Here is a 27241-nt window from a genome sequence, read left to right as displayed (position 1 = left end):
TCAGACAAATTGATATTTATTTAGTTTCATTTGAGTTGTATCTGAAGAGAAAAAAAAATATCAGTGCAGTACTCGACAACATATCCAGCAACATATTAATGTCACGTTTAATGAATCGAGGAAGGATTTCTTTTTTGTTTGTTTTTGAGGATTTTTTTGCAGCTTAAGAAAGTTGTCTTCTCCTTGACTATGTCTGGAAATGCATAATAACCGGGAACAGGAATCATAGTGCATATCTGACTGCAAACAAAAGCTACGCTAGAGAAAAATAGAACCCATGTAAATGAGAAATATACTGTCCTATGAGTTGATTTCTGAAGTCAACACACACCAGAAGTGAAACCACGGAAACCATTTTGGAAATCAAGGGCTTTTTTTGGTTGGGAAATGGTGGGATTTTTTTTTCTAAAAGACACGCACCTTCAGTCAGAGTTTCTAAAAACTTTTTTTTCTCTCTCTTTTACACTTAGTACAAAATAAGACATTTCTACCCGTTAGTGCTTTGTTTTAAGATACTATTACATAAATAAACAATTTATTTTCAGTGTTCAAACAGACAGTTCCAGTGTGACTGGACGACTAACATACTCCACCATTTTTCCAGTTGGCAGTAGAAGGCTTACGGTAGAGACTTCCCCATTTCAGCTTCCAGTGCTCCCGTAGGCACTGCACTCCACAGCGGTCTTCATTTCGGCACAGTCAAGATGCCAGTATTTTTTTTTTTTGCCATTGTACCTTTATATCTCTGCTGTCCCCTTCTTGAAACCCAAGAGTTTGAGACTTAAAAGCTGTGAACAGAACATTTGAAACCCTTTTTTCTCAGTCGCTCAGAGCAAATTCCCATCACTTTCCACATCCCACGAGTCACCCGGTCTTGTCCTCAGTGCAATGCACAGTCCCCATCCAGGGCATGATTAGTATCCTGCAGTCTTAACTTCCAGTCAGTGTGGATACATCAGTGCATGAGCACCCAATATTCTTAACTCAGTCAAGAGCTGGGGTTGTACCTAGTGATATTTAGCCTTTACTTTGTGTTCAAGCAAATATAGATTCTGCTGTGCAAAATGATGCCATGAAGAGCTGATAGTGTGATTCCATTCCATTTCCTCTCCACTGGTCCAAAACCATCTCTCTCACTCTTTCTTTCTCTTTCTCTCTCTCTCTCTCTCTCTCGCTCTCTCACTCCCACTCACTCTTTCTCTCTCTCTTCCTCTCACTATGGGTTTTTCCCTAAGCTGTCTGTCCAATCTTCCCCCCTCTTCTTCCTCCATGCTTGAGCTTCGTTTCCCCGTCCCTTATTTACAGGTGAACACCTCCGTCCTCTCACTGCACGTGTTGCACTTGACAAAGCAGCACCACTGGAACTTACAGTTGCATTGCCACACTTTGGTGTACTGGTGCGTGTTGTACCCTCGGCCGCAGCACATGAGGTCACAGCCGTCTGTGTGCGGCGAGGTGCGGTTGCACAGGCGCCCCTGGGTGCCCACGCTACCCGTCTTGGCATCCTTCTCGCAGTAGTTGGGCGAGCGCTCAATGTAGACCAGGTCGGTCTCTATGGGCTTGCGGAAGCCCTGGGTCTTCTTCACTTTGAGGAAGGTGGGCTGTCGCAACCGGCTGGCTCGGACCACCTCCACGTGGACCGCCTTGTTGTACTTGTCCTTCAGGATGTAGCCGATCTCGCGGAACTTGGGCAGCGTGGTCCAGCAGGTCTTGGTGGTGCACGAGCCCGACACACCGTGGCACTTACACTCCAGCTTCATCCGCTCCTCCAGGACCTGAGGGGAGACAGCAAGGTATGTTCAAGTCACTCATGCACTTAGGTCTTTCCATATACACACCACAGAATCAATAATACGTGCATTTGTTAGACCATATGGCATTCCCTTGTCCCAGATCAGTTCATACTTTTAGCGCAGTCGATACAGTCAATGTTCACAGTTGAGTATGACACAAAATGGCCAGCAGGCTGGGGAACAAATGATCGTCCTGATCATCTGAGACACAGACATTTGACAAGGGTAGTTTTATGTAAGATTAAGATCTCAATAGACTTACAACTTCAGTTCAAGTTGGTGGTTTCGGTTGCTGACAACCTAACACAATCATTAAAATAAATTTGTTTTTGGTAAGATTTAACAGAAATGTAATTTACTAATTTAATATCCGTATAAAAGTGACGCGTTAAGGAGCTTAGATGAGTAAATCTTTCTGTTGTCATAACGTCCCAGAGTGACTTATCTTCAGTTAAAGAGCCACCAAACTGTTGTTTCACACAGACAGAGCACAAACAATTTTCTACCCCATAGAGCAATGCAGCAATAGACTTCTTCATATGCTAAAAATATAATGGGGTTTGGCTTATTTATATATTTCTTAGCAAAAACGTTAGGACATTTTAATAGTCGTCTAAGAAGTAATTACACAAACGGTTCCAGCAACGCACTCTCCAAAGGGAAGTGACCCATAACGGCCTTTTTGTAGAACTACTTAATACATTTTATGAGGACAAGAAAATGACTTGGCGCAATATACTGATGTCATATATCTTTTTAATTGTTCTGCTTATATACATCAAAAACTAAGAATGTAGATATATATGTATGGTATTTTAGTTGGATCTGCTCAGACCAGTCAACATTTCAGCAGTAATGTTGGTAAAAAAAGTTTTGCTGATGTAATAAATGCTTGGTTTAGGTATTTTTGCCAGAAAATCTTAAAGTCTACACCAGTGTTTTATGTCCTTGTTGTTACTCTAGAAATGCATGACCAAGGAGCTGTATTTATTTGAATTGGATATTAGATGGAACAGTGAATAACTAAAGATGTCTTGTGAGAGCCGTCTTTGTTCAAATAAGATCTATCAAGAACAAATGGCAGCCGTGATAGATCCTTGCCCATTAATATCCAGTGCATTTATTTCTGAGTACTTTATGATAGCCTAACAGTAGCCTTCTTTCTTCTGGTGAAAGTTTTCTTTTTGAAAAACATAATCTTGTGAGGAAGAGAGAGCCCAGGAAAGCATGCACAGCAGGGAAGGCTTTTGTTTTGCACTTTGGCAAGGAAATGTTCAACATTAGCATTCTCAATGAGCTAGGAATGACAGTTTAGTATGAACTGAACCAAAACCGAGCATATCTAAAATTCTGAGATGGTGGCCAGTGCCAGCTTCATGTCAAAATTTAGGGGGGAAAATGGACTTGCTGGTAATATTCTACCCTGTAATTCCCCCTACCTTCCCGAAGACCACATGAATGGGCAGGAAAAATAAATATAAATCTTGTATAACCATACGCATTACACTCGAGTTAAAAGTGGATCTTTCAGCTATTTAATGCATTACAGATATTGTGTGCAGACACAACCAACAAATGACCATTAACTGTTTACAGCTGGATCCCTCATAGGTGTGGGATCATGGTTTATTAACTGAATGGCACTTGAATGACATTTAAAAAAAAATGAAGGATTCCAAATGAGGAACACCAATCAGCATGGCCTGACGTGATGAAAAGAAGTAGATAATTAGAGGTTCTTCTCAGAAATAAGACATGCATTGGTGGGACTACCACAGCCCTTGGAGCCACGCGGAGTAGTGTCCACAGCAACGGCAGGGCATAGCCAACACTTAAGCCTTGCTGTGTATTTGTCCAAACCTCTGCCACAAATAGCTCGCCCCCGTGTTGTTTAAGTTACATTTCATCTTTTGAATGCATAATAAATCTGAGCGCGAACAAAAAAAAAAGGAGCGACTCCACACACACCGCGCCTCCAGTCTTGAGGGACGACACAAACCACTTCTGTGTTCGTATAACATGAATTCCTCAACCTCACGGCAGACTCCAGTGAAGAATGTGCCTTGTATTTGTTGCATGAAATGTTACATTTTCTTGGCAAGGCCTTTTTTCCAGTGCCTCTTCTTTCCTGGCGCTACGCCTCGCCAGGGCCAGTCATCGTTCCCTCTGAGAAGCTCACACAAAGTAATTGATTAATCCCTCCTTCCCATCAAGCTCACGCAAAGCCATTGTCTCGGTGGCATTGTCGCTCGGTCGCTCCGCTCGTTTGTGGCTTCGCGATGCCACAACAATGAGAGAGCAGATTAAGCAGTAGGCAGCCCCGAAAGGTGAAAAACCGCAACTGGTGTGACTGCTACCCCCACCCCCCTCCCCACCAACTAGAGTGGCTTACCAATGGTTGGAGGCATCTCCTTACACTCTCCATCAAAGACAGTTTTCTGCTACCAATTAGGGGGGGATGTGACAAAAGATCCTTTTCCATCAGACACGGGATGAGAGAGAAGAGGGGGAATTAGGAACATGTGCCGCTCGGTTGTGTTTAGGTGCCATCTTAAAAAACAAGCATTACGCGAAGCCAGCGCAGTAAGAAGGCTGGTGCCCATAATGTTGAATGTCGGTTTGAAAGCTCAGTTTACACTCCGTTACCCATAAGCCAGTGCTGTCTCTGCTCCATGTATCTTTATTGCAGCCTGTAGAGGAGTCGGAGTAAAACGACATTTCTAAACAGTACTGTCACCTCGTAATCAATCGACAATATAGTCATTCACTTTCCCAGCTCTTTGTTTCACTAAATGTTTTTTGTGCTGAGAGTCACGGTTCTCTCCTCAAGGCAAACTCCCAGGCCTTTACACATGGGAGTGTGGTGAGCTGTGTGGCCTCTGAACGATAAACCAGCTACAGTGTGTTTTACTTTTAAAAACACTAATGTTTCGCCTCAATTCATTTATAGATAGTTGAAACCGCAGCACAAAAATGTGACGGCAATTGAAATCTCAGCGCGCCAGCGCGACGCACGGCTGTCCCACGGCCCGCAGGCCTCCCCCAGTCAGTCAGCTCCCGATCGCCCCCCCTCTCACTCTCCCAATCCCGCCTGCTGTGGCTCCACCATCTTCCTGGTAGATCCCCAGTTTCAGAGAAGAGAGAGAGGGGGAAAGAAAAAAACTCAAAGGGCGCAGTAAAGTGGCAGTGCTGTGTTTTCTGCATTGGGGGGGGGGGGGGGTGTGGATGGGGGGGGGGGGGGGGGCAGGGAGGACTTGCAATAATATCCTGTTTCTGACTTTGCACTTCATAACTTCATGAGAGGACTGGGCAGACCTCCATCTGGCAACCATGGGTACAAAGCCTGGCTTTCCCACTGCACACATTAAAGCCCAACGTTATTAATTAGATCCATTTGTCACCAGAGTGCCGTTGATGGGGAGAAAGGCTGTGCCATTAGGGGTTTCAAGTTGTTTTGTGTTCGTGAGTGACTAATAGCAAACAAACATGGCCAGCAGGGCCACAGCCAAGCTGTTCCATTTAGGGAGAGGATACCACAGTATGGTGTGCAGAAAACACTGTAATTGAGGCTAGGCATAACTAGCTGCCGAAAATGGACCTGCTGCTTATCAATCAGCCGAGTACTTAGGCATCGGAGGCAACATGGGCGTCCAGCCAATCAGCAGCCAGATCTGTTTCCTGTCCACAGGCTGCCAAGCGTACTTCGACACTGGCAGGAGATAACTCCCCTGCAGCTCGCACTCGTTTTGGAAGCGCAGGAGGTGACGAGCAGATGCACATACGCGCGTGGGACACACACACACACACACACACACACACACACACACCAGCACACACACCAGCACACAGGGCGCTCCCCGGCAGGCCCCTCAAGGCAGGCCAGCCAAACCAGAGTAATCTATTGACAAACTGCAACCAATTTATGGCAAAATCCAAACAACTTCAGAAAATACTGTAGGCTTTTAATGATGAATTTTTCAAATGCCCTGTAAGATGAACTGTTTAGACGTTCCAAGAAGAATAATTACAAACATTTCTGGGGGGAAAAAAACAAATACAAAATAAGACACATGAAAGTCTAAAAAGGGACTGATTCCGACATGTTTACCTTTCTTCCCGCCTCGTTATTGTGCAGGTTCATTAGCCTCCGGGCGTTTTTTTTTATCTCACGGGCGTCCACGAAGCGGCGGGAGAAATCGATGCCGTACTTGATGTCGGCCGAGCAGCCACCCCACTTCCAGCCCTCCTCCTGGTTGTAGTAGCCCTGCTTCTCCCGGTCGCAGCCGCAGTGGCTCAGGTTGCCCTGGCTGCAGGCCGCCGTGATGGCGTGGGCCACGCCGGCCGCCGTGATGGCATAGGTGAACGCCGCCTCCCTACTGCCTGGGGGGAAAGAGAAGACAGGCCATGAAATGTGTTCTGCTACGCTGCTAATGAAGTTAGTGTGTGAGCAACACACACATATACAAAAAAAAAATACAACATTGAAAACTATTAACTGACTGTGTGCATATTGAGCATGAAGCCAAGTACCCCTGCGGATCCTCTGGGTACAATTAGCCTTGAACCTTGAATAGGTTATAAAATGCTAATGAGGATCCAAAAGACATTTAAGACATCCTGGACAGAATGACAGCTTGAACTCAGATGCACATAACATGGAATGAATGTGTTCAGTAATTGTTTCATGCAGTGCCATTTGTTTTAAGATATTATGCAGAATCTCAGTAAAGCTTTAATGTCCTAGTGTGTGAAAAAAGATTTTTGAGGCAGCAATGAGCAGTGAGGTAACCAATGTCTATTAGACATTAGACAGACTTTATTTAATCTATGATCAAAGGGAGGAAAGTTAAATCCATCAGAAATGCATCCATCATGTGGGCCATTCTCAGGAACTCCGGCCTGCCCAGTGCAGGGGGAATACGCCGTGAACCTCCCTCAGCCTCTCCTCCGCGTCTCTGCTGCACCTTGCTGAAATTGCAGCATGGCCACGGCGCCGACCACAAAGTCCTTAAACACAGCCTGCAAAATGTGCTGTGCTGTGATTTCCTAGTGGGAGAGAACTATTGTAGGTGCTGTCCAAAGTGCTGAATTCCTCTCGGTGAGAGCACCTTGCATGTGGGGCCGCAGCGTGTGAAGCGGCTCAAGGTCTGTCAGGCGCTCTCCCAGCCAGCTCCGTGCAGCGCAGGTCCAAAGTCCCCCCCGCTTTCGGGGTGCAGTAAGCTCCGGGGTTTCCGCTGGGGAGGCTCAGCAGCAGGAGTGCAGCTCGCACTACTGGTGTGGGTATTTTTAAACTGCACTGTGTCCTGTGGTGAGGTGGCATGACGGTGGCTTTCAGGCTGCCACTTTGCGAGAGGTGACCCAGGTGCTCTCTGAGCCATCGCTAATACAGGCTAAGAGCCTCTGGGGACACATGAGCGTCTCTGCCACTCGCACACAGGTCGGTCCTCCCAGGCGGCTGGTGCATGGTGGGAAATGAGGTAAGCTAAGATTTACCTTTCTGAGACTACTTCAAAGTTACAGCTCAGACTTCACTATTAAACTGCAGAGAGATGAGGTTTGACTGCTTTTGAAGTTCGCCATACACTCAGCTGAATTTACTACAATGTAAAATTAGTATCATTCCCAATTTTATTTATTTACAGTATTTCCATATGTGTATATGTAATGCCATCTGGGATACTGTTGATGTGTTCCAAGTGCGAAACATTGACCCATCTAAGTCAGATTTATTTTTTCCCTTAATTAGATGCATGAGGACGTTGCCGCCTTGAACAAAGGACATGTTGTGGACCATTTAGTTTCAAACAAATCAGAACAACATACTTTAATGTTCCTGACATCTAAAGTCTCTCATGGACAGCGATCAGTACCAACGCACATTGTCCCAGAAAATGTCACCTTTAAAAAACACTAAAGTTTGCGGTCGGGTGAAAATCAGGGCTGGTGATCCAAGCTGGAGGCCCGCCCGGGTATGACTTCTGTGGCTGATGCCCTCTCTTGGGCACTGACTCACAACCGCTCGCCATTCTGGTTACCATGAGCACTGAGCTTCGCTAGCTTGTGGTAATTTTCAGCAACCTCCCCACCTCCCCACCCTCACCCCAGCACCCCACACACACACACACACACACCCCTTACCACCCCAGCGCCCCACACACAAATACACATGCGGTGCCAGCGTAATGGTAAAAACAGCATCGGGGCTGTTTCCAAGGAAAAGGGTGGTTCCCTGTGCCATGGATGCGTGTGTGTGTGCGTGCATCGCTCTGCGCGCCCGTCCAGCAGGGCCCCGAGCCGCTGCCCGTGGGGGGAAAAGCGTATTGGTGCTCCTATTGGTTGTCACCCCCTGTTGGGTCTGGAACAGCTGAGTCTGGTAATGAGAGCAAATTACTGTACCGCAGTCGGAGAGAGGGCCCGCTTTATGCTTGTGCAATGATCCCAGCTAGCCCTTTGTGTGCCTCTGTGAAGGAGCTGGCTTTCCTTGTTTCACCCATTCGCCATTATGCGAGTGTCGCGAGCATGGAGACACTGAGAGCCCCCCCCCCACCCAACCACCCCCTCCACCCCCCAATTTCCTACTTAAGCAAATCAAAGACTTTTATTAACTGTTCTCTGCTTTGACACAGTTTTGCCAAGTACTTGGGGTGGCCTTAGATTCCTTGTGTTTTTGGGGACGCTGAGAGGGTGGCCATGCTGAGCCAGTACATGCCAGGGGGTCAGTGATGGAGTGGTTATCGCTAAGCTAAGTGTGAGAAGATTGGGAAGAGTGAGGGCTGTTTGATAACTGCTGAGATGGGGGAAGACAGAGAGAGGTATTACATGTGGCTGTGAGTGGCCTTCTCCTAAAAGGCTGAAACTGTTCCTCTGTTATTTAGGGCTTTATAATGGAGGAGAAGTTCAGTCAGAAAGGGGCTGAATGTGGTTACATCACAAAATGGAGGCTCTTTACTAAAGTGTGGTAGATGCAGCTTTTCACCACGTTAGCACATTACAAAATAAAGATGCAACCCCCGAGTTACGAGTGGCACAGAATCGTGGTACAAAGTGGTCCGAGTGTACCGCACTTCTAAGGGTGTCCTGAGGTAGCTTTCGCTTGCTCTACAGGCATGTGGTTCACAAAATGCTGAAGTGAAAAAAAAAGAAAAACCTGAAGAAGCCAGCCCCAAAGTCCTGACAGGATTCCAAAAGGAACCACCCTGGGATAGCCTTGTACGCTGCCAGTGGAAAATTGGACTGACCAGAAAAACCTCAATGAACTTGGAAAGGTCTGGAGAGAAGAATAGGGGAATATTAAACCAGATGTCTAATGGAGTTTAGTGGCAAGTGTCTGTGACAGTGTCCAAGATGGGGAAGAAGGAGAGGCATCAGTGCTACATAAAGAGACACTTCCCTCCTACCCCCAAACCTCTCTCTCTCTCTCTCTCTCTCTCTCTCTCTCCCTCTGCCTCTCTGTCTCTCTCCCATCTTCTCTCTCGCTCCCTCTCTCTCTCTCCCTCTCTCTCCCCCTCTCTCTCTTTCTCTCTCTCCCATCTCCTCTCTTTCTCTCTCTCTCTCCCCCCCCCTCTTTCTCTCCCCTGCGTCCCTTCTCAGTAGTCGGACATGACCCCACGGGCCAGGGCAGCTCGCGCATCAGCTGACCGCTCCGGTCTCAGTGCTGTCCGTCACGTTGGCTGGCGGACGTAAAAAAAAATAAAAAAGGGGAAAGCACACATTTCTGGATGTGGTGTCCCCAGCTTTGACACTGTGTGTTTAGAGAGGAGGCTGGCAGACCACTAAACAAATCTCTCGTGACACAGCATGGAGAGATTTACAACCTGAGAGAGAGAGAGAGAGAGCGAGAGAGAAAGCGAGAGAGAGAGAGAGAGAGAGAGAGAAAGCGTGCGCGCGCGAGAGAGAGAGAAAGCGAGAGAGAGAGAGAGAGAGAGAGAGAGAGAGAGAGAGAGGGAGAGAGAGGAGCAGGAGGTGCTTCCGGCCTCGGCACTCCTGCTGAACTCTGCGCCTCCCATCTCCCCAGGCCACTGGGGCTCGTTCGCGCCGCCGGCAACGACAAACAGACCAGCAGCTTAAGGACATGGAAGTCAACGCGGAAACCACTCGTGCAAACAGGGCCTGTTTTCAGTGTGGAAGGTAAAGGGAGCCTTGTTTGAAGGGGTTTCAACCCTCCCTGCATGGCTTCCTACCAATGCAGTGGATTGGATTGCTTAGCTGCTTTCATTCTGGTGCCAACTGCACCATGAGTGTCTATGAGTTACCCCCCCCCCCCCCCACCAAGCCTCTCTCTCTCTTACACACAGTTTGGTTCACCCAGACAAAAAAAAGGAAAAAGACGTATTACTCACACATGAGGTTTCACACAGAAAAAGGCATCTTACATTAAGTGGCAAGAAAGTGGTTAGCATCTGTTGGGTAATGCTATGCCTCTTAACAGTGGTTTTGTCATCATTGTTAACTGGCTAGATTAGCTGTGGTCGGTTGAATGCTCTGACTGATGCTACTACATCTGTTTTCTCAAGCATGACAACAAGTGGTGACGGCAAATGGTAAGAGGGCCACAGTACACAGGGCCAAATGCTTGTTTCTCCATCAACGTGTCTTTAGTATGTCATGATGGAATATGTGAGATGACCGACGCTCTCTGCTGCAGTATGGTGGCCTGACATCCTGAGTCACTGATTCAGTCTAACTTCAAGGATGAAGTCATGAACACACGTGTAAACACACACACACACACACACACACACAAACACACACACACACACACACACACACACAGGGCAATCCTTGTTGTTTCAGAAAGCACCGGTGGGAAAACCTCTCTTTAAAAGTGAGGGCGTTGGGTACATAAGAGCCATCGCTGTACAACAGGAACTACTTAGGGCCTGGTGCATTTCGTGTCCCCAGATGGCTGGAGGAGTTATATAAAGCACATCATACAAACAAAAACAACATCATTCAAAGAGTCCCCAAAAGTTTGATGAGGACAGAGATACTTTGTTATGGCATGTGTTTAAAAATGCATGTTTTTGAGCGTTTCTGAATATATTTAATAATTTATTCATGTATGTGTTACTCTGGACTAATAATTACTTTCGGCATTTGTCTGTATATGAAAACACCCAATGCAGTACATGAACCACCAAGCAGTGCCCTCTCTGCCAATTAAGTAACACTGAATGCTGCCATGGCTTTTAATGTCACCACATAATATGAAAGAAAAAAAGTGGCATCTGCTGGTGGCCCTGTGGTGCTGCAGCTGATGGGGTGAGGGGATTTCAAGAGATGTCAGGGGCCTTTTTGGCACCCTCCAGGCAAGGGGGGCATCAACAGGCGCTGCCCGAGCAAAGTGCACTGTCCTCGCGCAGGCCGGTGGAGCTTGCGCCTTGAGCCTGCCGGCAGCCCCCGCTATATAATTAAATAAATAGGGGACTTAGTGTCTGAAGCGACCGCGGCACCTCCACCCATGGTCAACCAGAGAGAAACGCCTGCAACACCGTCCAGCTCTGGCAGCATCCTGCCCTGATCCGGGATCAGATCTACCTGCTGCATCCCGCATCGTTACTCACACTGAGAAGAGCAACAAACCTGACCCCGCTTCAGCTGCTCGGAGTACCACGGGTCAAAACCACAGACTTCACTCTGAGGATAAATGCAGTATTATATTTTGTGCAATCGCCAAACGACTGAAACATGGAAATGTGACTGTCTGCTATTGCGACTGTGGCCTCGGGACAGAGTATTGCAGCACTGCTGAACACACTTAAAAGTGTGTACTGCTAGCAGCGTTAGTCCTCCATACCCTGGTCTCTAGGGCCCCATCAGAGAAAAAAAAGCCCTGCTTTGTATATCAGTCACAGAGAGAGCTGACTAATGCGTTCTGTCCTACTGTTTTCCGTTCCGCTTTATGTACCGTTGCTATGAACATATGCTGCGAGCAAATTATAGACAAAGTTGTGGTACATGAGGTTTGCAGCTAGAGGAATTAGTACAGCCATGTTCCTGGTCAATAAAATAATATTGTTTTACCAGAACTGCATATTTGCTGCAATCACATTGTAAAACTGTGTGAATATGTGTGCATGTAAGCATGCGTCCATGCATGAATGAGGGTGCGTGTGTGTGTGAGAGAAAGAGAGAGAGAGAGAGAGAGAGAGAGAGAGAGAGACTGTTTGTGTGTTTGTCTGTCTGTCTGTCTGTCTGTCTGTCTGTCTGTCTACTGTGTCTACCATGTTTGTCTTTCACATTACACACGTACGCTGTGGGCTGACAACGAAAGGTAAAGGGTACGGTGACATAATGGAAAGTCTCTCTTGACCTCATCAAATGGGACAGAAACCTGTTATTAAGGCTAAAAGCTCACTGCAAACCTGTTGCCTCGAAACCCCTCATTACAGTCTGTGTTTGAACGGGCGCACACTGATCTTTCTCTCTTTCTCTCTCTCTCTCTCTCTCTCTCTCTCTCACTCTCTGTCTCTCTCTCTACCACCAGTCAAACAGGTAGCAGCGTCTGCATGTGTGTCCTGTGACAAAGGCTACCATGGACCTTTATTTGATATGAAAAGAAGCTGAGTGCTGGGAGCCATTAGCAGGCCGCTTCACTCCAGCGCACACATCTGACCAGGGCGAGAGTTCATCTAAGGTCACTGGTGGAACTTTAACGCTCAAATGTTGTTTGACTGTATGCTGCCTATCAGGCCTTCACCACAAAAAGGCAGGATTTCTACAACCTACATAGAAGAGCAAGTGTTATTCAGAATACCCCCTGGAAAAACACATGTAGCTTTAACATTTTACCAACCCCATAGCTGCTCATTCCAAAATTCCATAGCTCTAGGTCCTTCACCACAGATATCTGATTGTTCCCATGGTGAGCCATTAGAATGCAAAAGCCAGCATTTCCATAGCATCCAACAGGGTAGATAAGGGTTAAAGATCAGCACAGATTCCAAGCATCAAGCAGCGTCTCACTTCCATTTGTGCGCCCCTCTCGTTCCTCCCCTGCCCTTATCGGCACTGACGTTGTGATTGTAGGCACTTATGAATGTCCGATTCCCGCGGTCGGCACAGTGAATACAGTTGGCGATCTGATTGTGTGGGACAAAGAGTGCTTTGAGGTGGCGATGATCCTCTCACATCCTGTTCCCTCGCCTCCGCAGCCAGACGCAGATCAGAGGGCGATAAACAGCGGGCCGTGCGGACGGGACGGCCAGCCGGCCGGCAAGCACAGGGTGGCCCAACCCAACCCGACCCAGCCTAGCACCGGCCCAGCTCAGCTCAGTCCAGCATGGGCCTCCTCTGGGGCTGGGGGGGCAGCCAGGGACAAGCCCACTCATCCGCCGTCCGCCCCACTGACCACCCAGCCTCGTCAGCAGTCCCCCCACCCTGTCTGTCTGAGGGCCAGACAAGGAACACACGCATGCACACACACACAGGGACGGGACGCAGATACACACAAGCACAAGCAGAACTCGTACACACACATGGATCTCATGCATACAGATACACACAAGCACATATACAAACAACTCATACAAACTTGCACACACACACACACACACACACACACACACATACACACACACACACACACACACACATATATATACTGTATGTATATACACAAGCCCAGACAAACACACACATGCAAGTACACCTATACACCCTTTATGCTCACATTAAATCACTCTCTCACACACACACACACACACACACACACACACACACACACACACACACACACACACACACACACACACACACACACACACGTCCCACTACCTATCTTTCACTCTTCCTATCGTTTGCTCTCCCACAGGACACTCAATACCTGATAAGCCCTTAGGAGGTCACGGATCCCACGTGTTTCCATGCGTCTGTATACATCCCACTCTGTTTGCTCTGGCTCCGACAGAGAGGTAAGCGATGGAGGATTGGGCTTACCCACATGATGATAAGTCTAAAATAGCCTTTTATGCAGCGCCGCTCTTGCATAGCGTGGCGGTAGATATGCATCATTTCCAAAGGGTTTTCCTCATGAATTACTTGGCGGTGTCAGGCTCCTCCATTTTGTGCAAGTGGCTCATCACATTGCACAGTTTTTTTGTCGGAGGGCTGCAGTGAGTGCACATTGTAATGCTACTGGGTGGGTGAGAGAGGGAGGGCCTTTAATGCGGGCCACCAACTGCTTGGAAGTTGTAAGGCACATTTCCGTGCGAATTCGCCAGTGTCACTGCATGTTCTTAGGCATTCCTCTCAGACAACAACAACAACAACATAAAGCCCTTTGGAGAAATGCATTCCTCATCATTCTGTTGAGCTGGCCAGCTCCCTGGGATAACACTTGGCTTTGGCACTGAATTTATGAGGTACTAGATGCTTGTGCAATGTGAGGCACACCAAATCATTACTTTAGCAAGAATTTAATTACTGAGTCTGACTATCTCCGCTCGTCTCAAAGAAGAAATATGTGGTCCACCACACACACACACACACACACACACACACACACACACACACACACACACACACACACACAGACACACAGACACACACACACACACACACACACACACACACACACACACACACACACACACACACTCAAAATAGGGAGGGGGACCAGCACCCTGCATAAACTTTGACTCCTCACTTTCACTCTTGACTAATTTACTGTACTTAATTTTATGGGACGTTTTTGTTTCTTGCGCAGGCTCAGCGAATGGCAACTGAGGTTGCGGAACACTTTGTGTTTTCATCTTTAGGAGCAAACGAGCTTTTCTTTCCGAAGGTTGACATTCAAGGAAAGATGTTTCTCATCTCATTTGGTGTTCTGCTTTCAATGTCTACATCAAAATTGTACTGAAAAGAAAGTGGGGCTGTGTTGAAAACATGCAGATGGTTAAAATTAATATTTCAAAATGCATTTCCTTTAAATTAGTCGACTTGGAAAAAATATACAATACATGCATAAATTAAACCACATGTGTGTGCTTTTCAGCATAACGGAGCATTTAGATATATCGTTAGCTTTCAGAGGATAGTAATTTGCAATTAAGTTCAGATTTTACAAAACTATTGCATTTGCATTCCTTCAGGATATCATTTCACCGCAAGTTAAGAGTGACTGATTCAAAGAAAATGAAGGAAACTCGTCCATTGATCCATCCAATTTGGAAAATTTCCGTTCTTTTTCTGCATTGTCAACTTAAGACACATCAGAGTATAATGCATCATAATTTAGATGAAAGCCACCAAAGGCCAACTGGGTTTGTCTGAAGAGAAACAAACAACTGCTTTACAGCATCACATTGCAATGGAAGCCTACACCAGAGACGATGCACATCCATCAATCTTCACAATGTTTAACAATGCAGTAAGAGTTTATCCAGGCCATGTTGGACTCTTTTAAAAAGCAATCCTGCTTAAAAAAACAAAGTGGAAAAAGAATTTTGATTGTGCCTGCATGTTTGTGTGTGTGTGTGTGTGTGTGTGTGTGTGTGTGTGTGTGTGTGTGTGTGTGTGTGTGTGTGTGTGTGTGTGTGTGTGTGTCTGTTTCTTTTGTCACTTTCACCAAGTTAAGGCAACCCTGATATTCAGTAGCTGATCTTCAAAAAAAAAAAATAAGGCAAAACAATAGTACCCTGAATTGTTTTAAAAAGTTATCCATTCTCCAGGAATGACAATACCATGGAAAATAAATATAGCAGATCTAACCAAGCGCCTCAGGCACCCTGAGCAGTCACCACAATGTTTATGGGGAAACCGACAAAACCATCTAAAATGACCTTGAATTGATCAATCCCTGCTGCGGCTTTGATATTAACATTCAGTCGGACGCAAGGAGTGCTGATGTTTCCATTTTTTTTTCACCGAGTGTCCCGATACGCAAACAAACGGGCAGTGAAATATAATCGCACAAGGAAATGAGCAGCAACAAAAAGATACACGTAAATCAGATGCCCTCACAATCAAGACAAATAACTCCCGGGAATGGGCTCTCCTTCACTGTGCAAGCATTGGAGAGGCTTCCAAAACACAAATAACTCCAAAATCAAGAACACTGTCCATCTGACTATAAATCTGATTAGTTCCTCCATGTTTGGTAGGTAAAAGTGAGGTCTTGTGAGATTGAACAATGGTCTGCATACTTTGCATTTCCAGGTAAACCCTCTTATTGATAATTCACTGTTTGCATTTGAGTTTTTTTCTTTTTTTTTCTTCTACTGAACGTGCAGTTAGTCATGGAAGTCAAGAACCCAAACTGCAGGGTCATTTTTGAGTCCACAAAGCAAATCAACCTTTACGAGGCAGCCTTCTCTGACTCCGATCCTCATCTCTCCCACACACCTCAACAAACATGTTGTTTGGACCTTTCGCTTCGTTTCGTTCATCTCAACGATCAAGTACGCGCTTGTCTGGAACCCTTTCGCCTCCGGTGGCTTTTCACTGAACCTGATGACTTACACATCCTGTATCTGGCGAGACATTTGTTCAGCCCTCACACACTGAAGAGGAGTCAACTAACTTGGGGGCACGGGGGGGGGGAGGGGGATTGATATCAATGCTGTGGCATTCATCATCAACACCACCATATCCCCTGATCAAGCGGAGGACAGGGGAGTCTCCGTGCTTGGCTCTGCTCTGCTGCTCCTGGCCCCCTGGTCCAACTAGAGGGCTGGGCGGCCAGCGGGGATGCGAGGTCCTGAGCACATTTCTCATGGCCGCCGTGCCGTGGAGTGCTCTCCCCAGATCAGCCCCCCCCCTCAGCCATAACTCACCCTGCCTGTCCAGACCAGGCCTGAGCCAAGTAAAAGGGGGCGTTGCAATCACACACACACACACACACACACACACAGACACACACACACACACACACACACACACACACACACACACACACACACACACAGGGGTGGCGTGGGATGGAGAGGCTGAGCTACTTTATCAATTAAGTATCATGGAGTGGAGGAGGTTGGGTGGCAAAACTAGAAAAGATCCCTGAGAGACCCGCTAGTCATTTGAATTCTTTGTTTGGACAAGAATCCACAGTCTCGTAATACGTTACTTCTCCAAAACACACTGGTAAATAATAACTAGGTGTGCATAAATAGTATTAGTAAGAACTGATGCAGCCCTAGTCATAAATTATACTTTTTGCATCAGTCTACCCTGCTGCATCCTCCAGTGCAATGGAAAAGGGCTGACCAGGCTAAATAGCTCTCTTGTGCAACCTACCCCTTTTTGTGAAAACATATGAATCACCATAAAGACAAACCAGTTAAAATGTTAAACAAAAAGTATCTGGAGCGTGGTCATTCTTCATGTTGTTGATGGTTGCACCGTGTTGTTTGGAGTACAGAGGAAAGAACACTGCCAGAGCAACTAACATGAACTTTAAAAATGGTCAGTTATATTTACATAAAACAGCATAGCTCAGGTTCTCATAGTCCAAGTTCTTCCGAAGACACACAAATTTACTCATAATGTCTAGGAGCTTTATTTATCAGCATCTAATCCTCTGCGCACATGAGTCTTACAGGCTGGAGCGGGCCATGAGAAGGACACGGCACCAGGGGTTTCCTTTGAAGTCTGGGGGCCTTCAAATCTTTGGTGACTGCAAGGTAAGCATCACTAAGACATGTGGCTGAGCTGAACAGTGCTACATTACAAATTACATAATGTCTTCCTTGAGCGCTGAGCACTTCCATCCCTGTGTTTGGAATAAAGAATGAATGTTGGCCCACTTTCAGGTTGCTCAAGATAAGAACATCTTAATATGGAGCACTGTATTGCTGATGAATGGCTATATCATTACAGGAGCTGTCAGCAGGCAGTTGAGTCAGCTTAGCATGAGTGCTGATGCCATGCCATATTTGTACAATAACTGAAACCCCTCTTTTGTGTCAATAGTGAAGCTTAAGAAACGACGGTTTGGGTGGAAGGCTGTCGAAAAGTCTTTTGGTTACAAATTCTCAAGCTGAACCTTAAAGCTCCAAAACATTTATGATATGAGGATAAAATTCTCACTGTGTAACTGCTGCACGAACGCGAAAAATTAGGCACCAATTGTGAAGGGTGAGACAGTCCCTCTTGTGCTTGACGGTAAACTGAAATGGGTTGCCCTCCATCAGCCGCCTCTGTGCCAACCGAATATTAAACACGAGGAAAAAGCCAACCAGCTCTCCGTACAGCAGCCGAAGCTGCTGAGGGATGCAACCCTAAACAGAACTAGCCATGTCTATCCATCTATTCTGCAACATTTGCTCAGGAGGCACTGCCAGTATTGGGGCACGCATCACTTGCCAGAAGCACCCTCTGCTTAGGGCGATGTTTCTCCATCTGAAACTGAATCCTTGAATTGAGATTTTTTTGCTAAATCTGGTGGCTCAGTAGCACTCAATAACCCAACTATTAATGTGTACCTTCCTGGAAAGCCAATGGTAATACCACTGAAGCTGTCCAAACTGACCAACTCCGGCCAAATGCAGGCAGCGTGGAGAGAAGGCATTAGGCTTGCGGTTCCTTGATCTTTAACTCTTGAAAAACAGTGGAATCTCCATGCCAATCCAAAGCTAAGACTGGATCACTGGGAAGAGAAAAGGTTTAGTGGTCATAATTTTGGGGATTGACTTTAAAAAAAAACGACTGAACGCGTAGAACGGGCAACTTGTTTTTTTCCCCCCCTTCCCTTTGCAATTGATTATGTGGGAATTTGAAGATTCTGGAACCAATTGGAGCATTTATCTCCTAAAGTGCAATCAATTCCATGTACTGTAAACCAATACCCTCCCGAGGATGGGATTACATGCTTGATTCAATTGAATCAACACATCAACATACTGCACATGCTCAAAGACAAGTACACAAAATACTGATTTTTGAACTCATGAATAACCAAGCCGGCCACACCCACTGGCCCAAGGGAACCCTGTTCACAGTAAGGTGTCCACTATAACCACTAAATGCAGCCGTTTTCCACATCCCCAAACTGGACGGTTGGGAAGAAATAGCTGTGGTCAGTGTAGTAGTTCAAGATTGCCTTAAGGGACATTAAATATCATAGTCAGTACCCCTCTACAATATTTGTTCAACTGTCATGGCCTCCCTTTCCACCTGACGATGCAACTGAATGAAACAGATCAATGGGGATGCAAGGACCAGAAAAACCTTAGGAACAAATGACGCAAAAACATCCTGATGTAACATGCAGCAAAGCAATATGACCTAGAATAACAGTGGAAATCTGTATTGCAGATTTGGTCTATGAATTGTCCGGAAACTTCCAAGAGGTAATGCCATTTCAGCCGGCCGGACAGAAGTCAATAACCACAACTTACATGATGTTAACATACACATATGCCACCAAAATCTGATTTACTACTACAGAAAGGTGAAACGCTGTCCATGATTCTTACTAAAACTATCTACTAATAATTTCACCATTTAAAATATAAAAAATAAAAAATGGCACACTAAAACTAACACATTCATACATACATGAAGTATATGTGCATGTTTTTTATACAGCTATTATGGAGAAGGAGCCCACATTTCTGGAAATACATGAGACACACTTCTACGACACAATGTCTCGGAGACACAATGAACAAAAAAATAAACATCAAAGATTCCCTACAAAAGTGCCAGAGAGGCTAATAATACACTGTGAAGTTCTCTAAAACGGGTGATTGTTAACAGCGACATTGGATTAAACAATACTCAAACAACATTTTAAAAGCTATACGGCACTTCTTAATGAAAGGAAATGTATAAAAGCCTCTGTAAAAAAGTGCAACACATCTATAGAATGGTACTGTGAACAAAGGAACAGCGAAATGTAAATGCTGGTCTGGTTATAGCTAATTTTGACTGTACCTCAAAACACACACACACACACACACACTCTCTCTCTCTCTCTCTCTCTCTCTGTCTGTCTCTCTCTCACACACACACACACACACACACACACACACACACACACACACACACACACACACACACACACCACACACACACACACAGACACTCAGACATCAGGCTTGGACATAACCATAAGATTAACAACAGATGTGTACGTCTGTTTTAGTTCAACAAAGCTCTAAAATAATACTATTAGCTGTCCACTGATTTGCAATATCATTTTTCATCCATCTTTTTTCTTCATTAAAACTTAAGGTTTTTGGTTGCCATTCCATGCCTTTCGTACAGCCAGCAATGTCCGGCATGGGTTTAACCATAAGCTGAACTCAAATATTAAGTCAACAACAATGTACTGAAAAAATGGGTGAGAAATTATTTGAATGATTATGAGGTGCCGTTTGTTTGACATGGACCTGTTTCATCCACAATGCACATACCAGCATGTGACTGCAACAATAATACATGTGGGTGGACTTTGCGCCATTGGTTAAAGTATTACCATGCGCTGTATGGCACTATGGTTTAGCTTGTGGGGACCCATACTACGGATGAGAGATCTAGAACTAATTTCAGCTTGACTTGAAATGTTCAAAAACACCTCTATCAAATCTTACTATTGTGGATAAGACAGTCCGCCACAACAGGTAAGAGTGCAAATGCGACCATGCTTATCCCAGCAAACGAATCATGATTCACAAATGACCACACAAATACGAGCAATATGATATTGGGTATCTAAAAAAAAAAAAAAAACGTAATAGTGATGGACAAACAACGGACCACCCAATGGCCCCATAAGAGCAGACTGACCTACTCGAAGCTCCTGCCCAAAGACGGTCCGCTCCCCCAGAGCCGAGCAGTTCCAGCGGCCATAGCGGAACTGGTACTGACACTCGTTGATGCCCAGCTGCGCGCCCTCCCCAATGACGATGATGGCGTCCGGGCGGCTCTGGCAGATGGCCCGCTGGCGAGGCGCCAGCCCAGGGATCTTATTGCAGATGATATTGGCACCCAGGGCCACCACAGAGGAAAGGGCCCTGCAAAGAACAGTGAGAGGAACAGGCAAAAAAAAAAAAAGAGAAGTTAGGGGTCTGGAAGGCAGACTGACTTGACACATCCTGCCAAGGATTAGCATTTATTAGTCCATTCGCAGCTCATCAGAGAGTGGTATTGGCTGAAGGGCCTCCAGCATGAAACTGAAAAAATAACATGGGCAGAGCCAGCGCAAATGCAGAGGGAAAGGATATTTTGTTTATTTGCGTACTGACAACCCCTCCCCGCACTGGTTTGGCACGGAACCCTGTAAAAATGAGCTGAGGTTTTTTGCATTAATTGTTAGGTAACATTGCTCGAATTGTTTCCAGGCATGAGTGGATTCGAGAATCGCTGGGCGCACATGCGCTATTTGTAGCCGTTGTTGCTCAGATTCAAATGTGGTCGCCTAGCCCCGCGGAGAGTGACACAAAACATGTTATCCCTTATCACTTGAGACTCATGGGTGTTCGTGCACACATGTGGTGTAACGGACATCCATAAATAAATACAGCCGTGTGAGGGACCCCTCCCGCTGCCTTGATCTGCAATTGTGGCGAGCGGCTCCAGGCTCTTCGTTGTCTGAAATGGTAGATAGGAATCTGTGGTGGGAAAACCAGACCTCTTCATCTGTCACCTCATCAGTGTAAGTTTGTTTGACCAGATGCCTTCCCCATGTGGGCAACCTCTGCGTCTGATCACGACTGTCACAATTGTCACTGATTGTCACGACTGTCGTGAAACATTTGTTTCTGTTCCAATGATTGTCTGCGTTTAAAAAACAAACAAAAAAAAATCAAAAAAAAAAATCTATTAAAACAGCCTATTCAACAAACAGACTCGCTGTTTACAGCCCACCAAACCCTGCAGATACATGCTTTTCAAACAGGCCGGAGACAAGGGGACCATAAAAAAGAACATGGAGGCAGATGCCAGCTTTGATGTATGACGTAGGCCTCCGAGGGTTCCACCGCAAGCAGGGCAGGCTGATACAGGCAAGCTGTGTGTCAGCGAAAATGTGAGGGACTGAGTGAACTGCATGGTGTGCATGGAGCCCCTAACCCCGCCACCCCCTGCCCCCCAAAACATTAAAAAAAATAATTCATAGAGCAAAAACACGCTCCCCCAAAGTAGAAGGAACAAAAGGAGTACATGTTGATTGGAAACTGGATATGCCCAGCCATGTTCCCTCTATTTTGTTGATTAACTGTTTCCACAAAGGCACCAAAATAACTCTTGAATACAAAACCACATGCTCAAATGAAACTATAACTGAAACAAGGCATATATCTGTAAAACTACATTTAAAGACTCATTCTTGGGTCTGCAATGTCGAGTCTGCAGCATGGAGTTCTTTCATACCAACAGACAAACATCTTCCACTGACACGGATTCGCTCGTAATGTGGAATGATCTGCTTGGTAATACATGTGCTGCGGTCACTTGACAAAAGAACATGTCTTAACAACCAAGAGAGTTACTTTAAAAGGTAACCAGAAGGGACTATATCAACTCAGGTTCAATGTTGGTTACACAGTCCTCCAACTTGTCAAGATTGAAAAAGATTAATTCATTTAACTGAAAGAAAACTACCAAAATAATGAAATTGTATGTAAAAACCATTCATAACCATATTATATGCATATACAATCAGATAAAACTCTCAAACTAAATTGTCTAATATTCTAAATATTTGTGATAATTTCATCATTTCGGATATCTAAGAGACCTAAAATAGAAGACCCAGTGAAGTAAAAAATATTGTGGATTGGTGAAAACAAATCTGAAGTTAAGATCCCATAATAGTTCAGAATCCATAAGATATTCACTGGTGATTCTAACAGTGTCTTCCTCATGCTGTGAAGGCTTTTTGAAGGCCTCTTGTTCAATAAATTATGCAGCACAATACCTAATCACGACTAACAGCTGTGTACAATTAGTTTGGTGAGCTATTGTCTGCATTCACCAGACACAAAATGTTTGGTTTGAAGTTAGGCACAAGTCAAACCATGGGCAGTTTTCTATTAGACTCAGAAACAAACTTGAAATAAACATCCATCTGAGAACCATAACTGTATTGAAGCATTTTACACTATTTCAAATTGGGTCACATGTCTTATGAAGTAGATTTATTATTTGCAGAAAAAAAACATTTGAAACAGTGGAGTAAATCACTGCATCAAACTACAAACGTTGGACATGAATGGGATTCTGAACTGGCTAAGTAACTTCCATGGTAAATCTAAAAACCTTCTACCTTCATGGTTTCACATAGCTGATTTCCAGACACTAGATACAAAGATATAAATACAAAGATATAAATTCTACACACAGAGAACTTCATTAGTACAAGTATCAAAGTTATAAAAGTTATCATTAAGGGGCATTTTAACAAGAAAATTTATATTACTTTATATTTAGGCAAGAGGGGAAATCAAGTGCATCATTTGCTTTTGACACTAAACCTCTAAAGAACCTCTTTTTGACACTAAACCTCTAATATATGAAGTACCAAATCACTGACATCACTGATTGTTATACCCTCTATAATGTTTTTAAGCATGTTTCTATAAAAACTAAAAAAAAAAGGTAATTGTCCTTAACGTTCATCTCAGTTGCATACTATGAGAATTAGTTTACATACACTCATTCAAAGAGGATGAGAAGTATTTACAAATGGATCATGGATGACTTGCTGTGCTCTTGCGCTGAGGTTGAATTTCACATCGTTTTGGAGTATCATGATTTGGGTTTGAGACGTAAATAAACAAACACAAGCAAACTAACTAAAACCACAAATGAAAATGCACAACAGTGTCCACGTAGGTAAATGACACGTAACTCCATGTCCATTTCATGATCAGTGAGGGGTTTTCACTCCTCCCTGCCAGACCATGTGAGGCCCTTAAAGGTTCACCAGCTCCCTTCTCCAGTCTCTTCGAGAGCCCAGGATGCTCTCTTACAAGTCTCTGGGCACTTGTACATACTTTGGAAACTTAATATCAGTTACTGTTGCTGTAATCATAGCAGTAGTGGTAAAATGCAGTCGTATTTGTGTCGTTTTAATAATAGTCTTACTGTATGTATTAGTATTTGCAACAGTGGTCCTGCTAGTTATAGCAGTGCATTATATAACAGAAAAAGTTCACTAATCATTTGTGACATTTATCACACTAATGGTATTGTTATGAATATGTATCAAGTTGGCCTCATCCCATAATATGGGAGGTGACTAGAGACTGCAACTATCCCTGAGAACCTGCCAGGCTTCCCTCCGTTGTACTTGTTCTCAACTGCCTTTTAACGTGTTGTTATCGGTACTAACAGTGTCGTTAAAGCCAGAGATGCTTATAGAGTGTTGATGGATACAATTAAAAATGGTTCTCTCGATTCACAAAGGCAAACATGACACACTTTTGAAAACTCATTATCTTCATGTCTCTTCACAAAGCACCCAAACACTTGTCATGCTCACCGAGCAACAACCCGACACAAGGATATGTGATGTTGCTGTGCAACTGCATCATGCGATCAAAAGCTGGACATTCCACAGCTAATCTCTCAAATCCCTGCATCATCAAAGTGCACAAATGCGATTCTGTTTGCTTAGCGGCTATCCTGTGTGCTCTGTGACAGTTCACAAGAGTAGCTCGAGCGACACACATTCAAAACAGTTGGGCAATTCAATGGTTCACACTGATGCCTAGGTTTTTTTCTACTGGTGTGAACCTCACTAAAAAGGATTTACACTGAGGAATAAGATGATGACACCCATATTAAAAATGTCACCTGGCTGTAGAGGTTAAAACATCAGGCAGAGGGCTAACTTGCTTAGGAAGCAAACACCAAATATTCCAGTCCATCTGTTAGCTGAATAGCTTCAAATATCCTGTCAGTGGCACAAACGGCGTGCATTTCTTTTAATAATATGGGTTCCTGTCATCCCAAAGGACTTCCTAGTTTACTCAATTATAAATAATCTACTTCATGGCTAAATGCACTTCCTTTTAAACATGTAAAATAAATGTTACCAGGTCTCCTGGCTCAGGATGTGCTATAACAGTGGCACTGTATATTACAAACTCACCTAACACAAACTGAGAGCTGCAACCTGGAATGACTGCTTGGCTGGAGTTTCTTTTAAAAAACTAACAAAGGTTAAAATTAAAACTCTGCACATAGCAGGATAAATATTGTGCCCAATTTTGGTACATATGCTTTATTTTGTTGGGCAATTTCCACCTATGCTTTCAACAAAGTTTCACAAATAACTATGTTTAACTTGTTGAAGTTGTCTATTGTTTAATGATTTAGCTGCTAATATTGTGCACAGGATTATAGTCCCACCAACATCAAAAGAACACTGCTTGCTTCACTGACAACAGGCATAACAATGGTCATGTCTAACTACAGAATTCACAATGACTCATATAACCTTTCATAAAAAAATATTTATGAAGAAACAAATAACAGTGACTACAACCAGACTTAACTAGACAGGGAATAAAAAGCAACTTAACCAGACAATGATGTACTAACAATTGGGCATGTCCCTTCACCATATTATTATCAGTAGCATCTAATCTCCTCTGGTTCAAATGATGAATTTAAAAAGACAGTGGGGGAGAGAGAAAGGGAGTGAGGGAGACTAATAGAGACAGATGTGACAGATATATGAATTGTATTTGACCTCTTAATTTGTACAAACCAGCGGAACACAAATAAATGTGCCTAAAACGATACAATATTGTACAAATCAGTCTCTGTCTTACAATTACTGTAATGATTAGGTTAGTACACTTCTTTCAATGGCTGTAAAATATCAGCCTCTTTGCATAAATGTAAATGTTTTTTTTTTAGAACTGTGATGGTGAGCATGGGATAGCTTCATAGCCTGGAACACAGCTCTTATCCTAGTTCTCCAAGGGAAATCCACCACCCACCATGGACCTCAACAAATGTCACTGTGTGAAAATAGGATAGGCTTCATAAATACACTGCGTGATAGGAAAGGGCACTTTGCAATAAAAAGGACCACAGTTGTATGCTTCTTCAGTGCTTGGACTGTAGACTTCCAACGACCTCTCCCCTTAAAGTGTATCAAATGTGTTCTGCGCAAGAGTGTTTAAATTGTAAAAACAAACAATGGTATGTAGTTTCTAATGTGCAAACCAGTGCTAAACATAGGCATGCCTTCTTTTAACTGTAACCATAAACCACATCTATTTTAACATCAAATTTGGGGTCCCAGGAACTAAGATGAACATCATAGTTTCGTAATTATTCTAGAAACACAAATCAAACTTTCTGTTAGAGGAGAATCTGTCTTGTTCAAATTCTGTACACACGTTGGAGGACACGTCAATTAGCAAGAGCGTGTAATTGGCCGATGTTGTGGAATCACTTTTTGTGGGGGATGATAGGAGACACGAACAGACGGCAGCAGACATGATGATATTGCACATATATGTTAGCCTTACACGTTTTGTAGGTATAAGAACACAAACATTCTTCATAAGGACGACGCTTCCCACTCTGACTCTCTTTCAAATGTATTGAACTTCTCTGCCGCTCCGTGGCCAAACCTGTCCCACATTGCAAACGTACTGTAGGCTATATGTCGTTTTTCAGTCACTTTGCCTTAGGACTTCCAACCAGTCTGGAAACGCTCACACTTTTTTCTTGAGGATGAAAACTTTTGCTTGTCCAGAGGACGCCGGTTAGCTAATATCAGATAAAATCAATCCCACGTGGACCTCGTATATTCACAGGAACTTTCAGGCGTTACAAAAAGGTCATAAATCCCGAGGGAAAATGATTTGACTGTCAGCGATTATTGTCATTAACGTAACATCTGACACTCCTTAGTCACTTGAACTGAAGTCTTTCAGAGGAGTTATTAAGTTTGTATTAAATTCATGACAGAGGCTACTTGTACACTGAAATAGCCAACGTTACAGCATCGAAAAGCCATGTTCCATCTCCCCTTCTAAAACATTTACATCCTTAATAACGATAGGTGTCAACAAGATTCTACAGTGGAAATGCAAGGTCAGACAATATGCAAATGTTAATGTTCCGTTAACTTGACATAATCGGCGTAAAAAGATGCCACACGTGTTTTTATTGTCAAGTCCGCCTAACGCCCAGTGGTAAAGTGATATGCAAGTAACTAGTTAAATGAACTTACAGGTAGCTACCGCTGGTGAGGATGAGGAAGATCTGCGGATAGTACACTGACAGCAGTACACTGCGCGATGAGAAGATGATCATGATGACATTGAGCAAACTGCCGCTTTCTGATGTTGTGGAGAAAAACTGGCATACAATTCCTTATTCCTTTAGCTGCGCGTTTAGTTCCCGTGCATTGAAACAAAAAAGACTTGTCTTCCAGATTAGCTGTAGTGATCGGTAGAGTCAGTGTCGGTGCTCCTATGCAGCTCCCAGCTCCCAGGGCCGTGAGTGTGAGCTGGAGTCTGGCATCTCTCAGCGGTAGGGGT

The 27241-nt window shown here is 44.5% G+C and overlaps 1 protein-coding gene across 2 annotated transcripts; it reads right to left on the bottom strand.

The window, feature by feature from the left end:
- On the bottom strand, positions 1 to 27241 carry wnt7bb (wingless-type MMTV integration site family, member 7Bb). Of its 2 annotated transcripts, XM_012842451.2 has the most exons (4): positions 26932 to 27241; positions 20520 to 20746; positions 5902 to 6173; positions 1 to 1775 (listed from the first exon to the last, which is right to left on the bottom strand). In XM_012842451.2, exons 1-4 carry the CDS (start codon positions 27012 to 27014, stop codon positions 1296 to 1298), a joined length of 1062 nt encoding a protein of 353 aa, XP_012697905.1. In that variant the 5' UTR covers positions 27015 to 27241; the 3' UTR covers positions 1 to 1295. The 2 variants fall into 2 exon arrangements, with proteins under 2 accessions (XP_012697905.1, XP_042562128.1); XM_042706194.1 differs by lacking the exon at positions 26932 to 27241 and having other exon boundaries at positions 20520 to 22219.

The sequence above is a fragment of the Clupea harengus genome, chromosome 3 (genome assembly GCF_900700415.2).
Source record: "Clupea harengus chromosome 3, Ch_v2.0.2, whole genome shotgun sequence".
NCBI lineage: Eukaryota > Metazoa > Chordata > Actinopteri > Clupeiformes > Clupeidae > Clupea > Clupea harengus.
The sequence above is the reverse complement of the archived record's forward strand: the minus strand, read 5'-3'. Positions and strand labels throughout refer to the sequence as shown.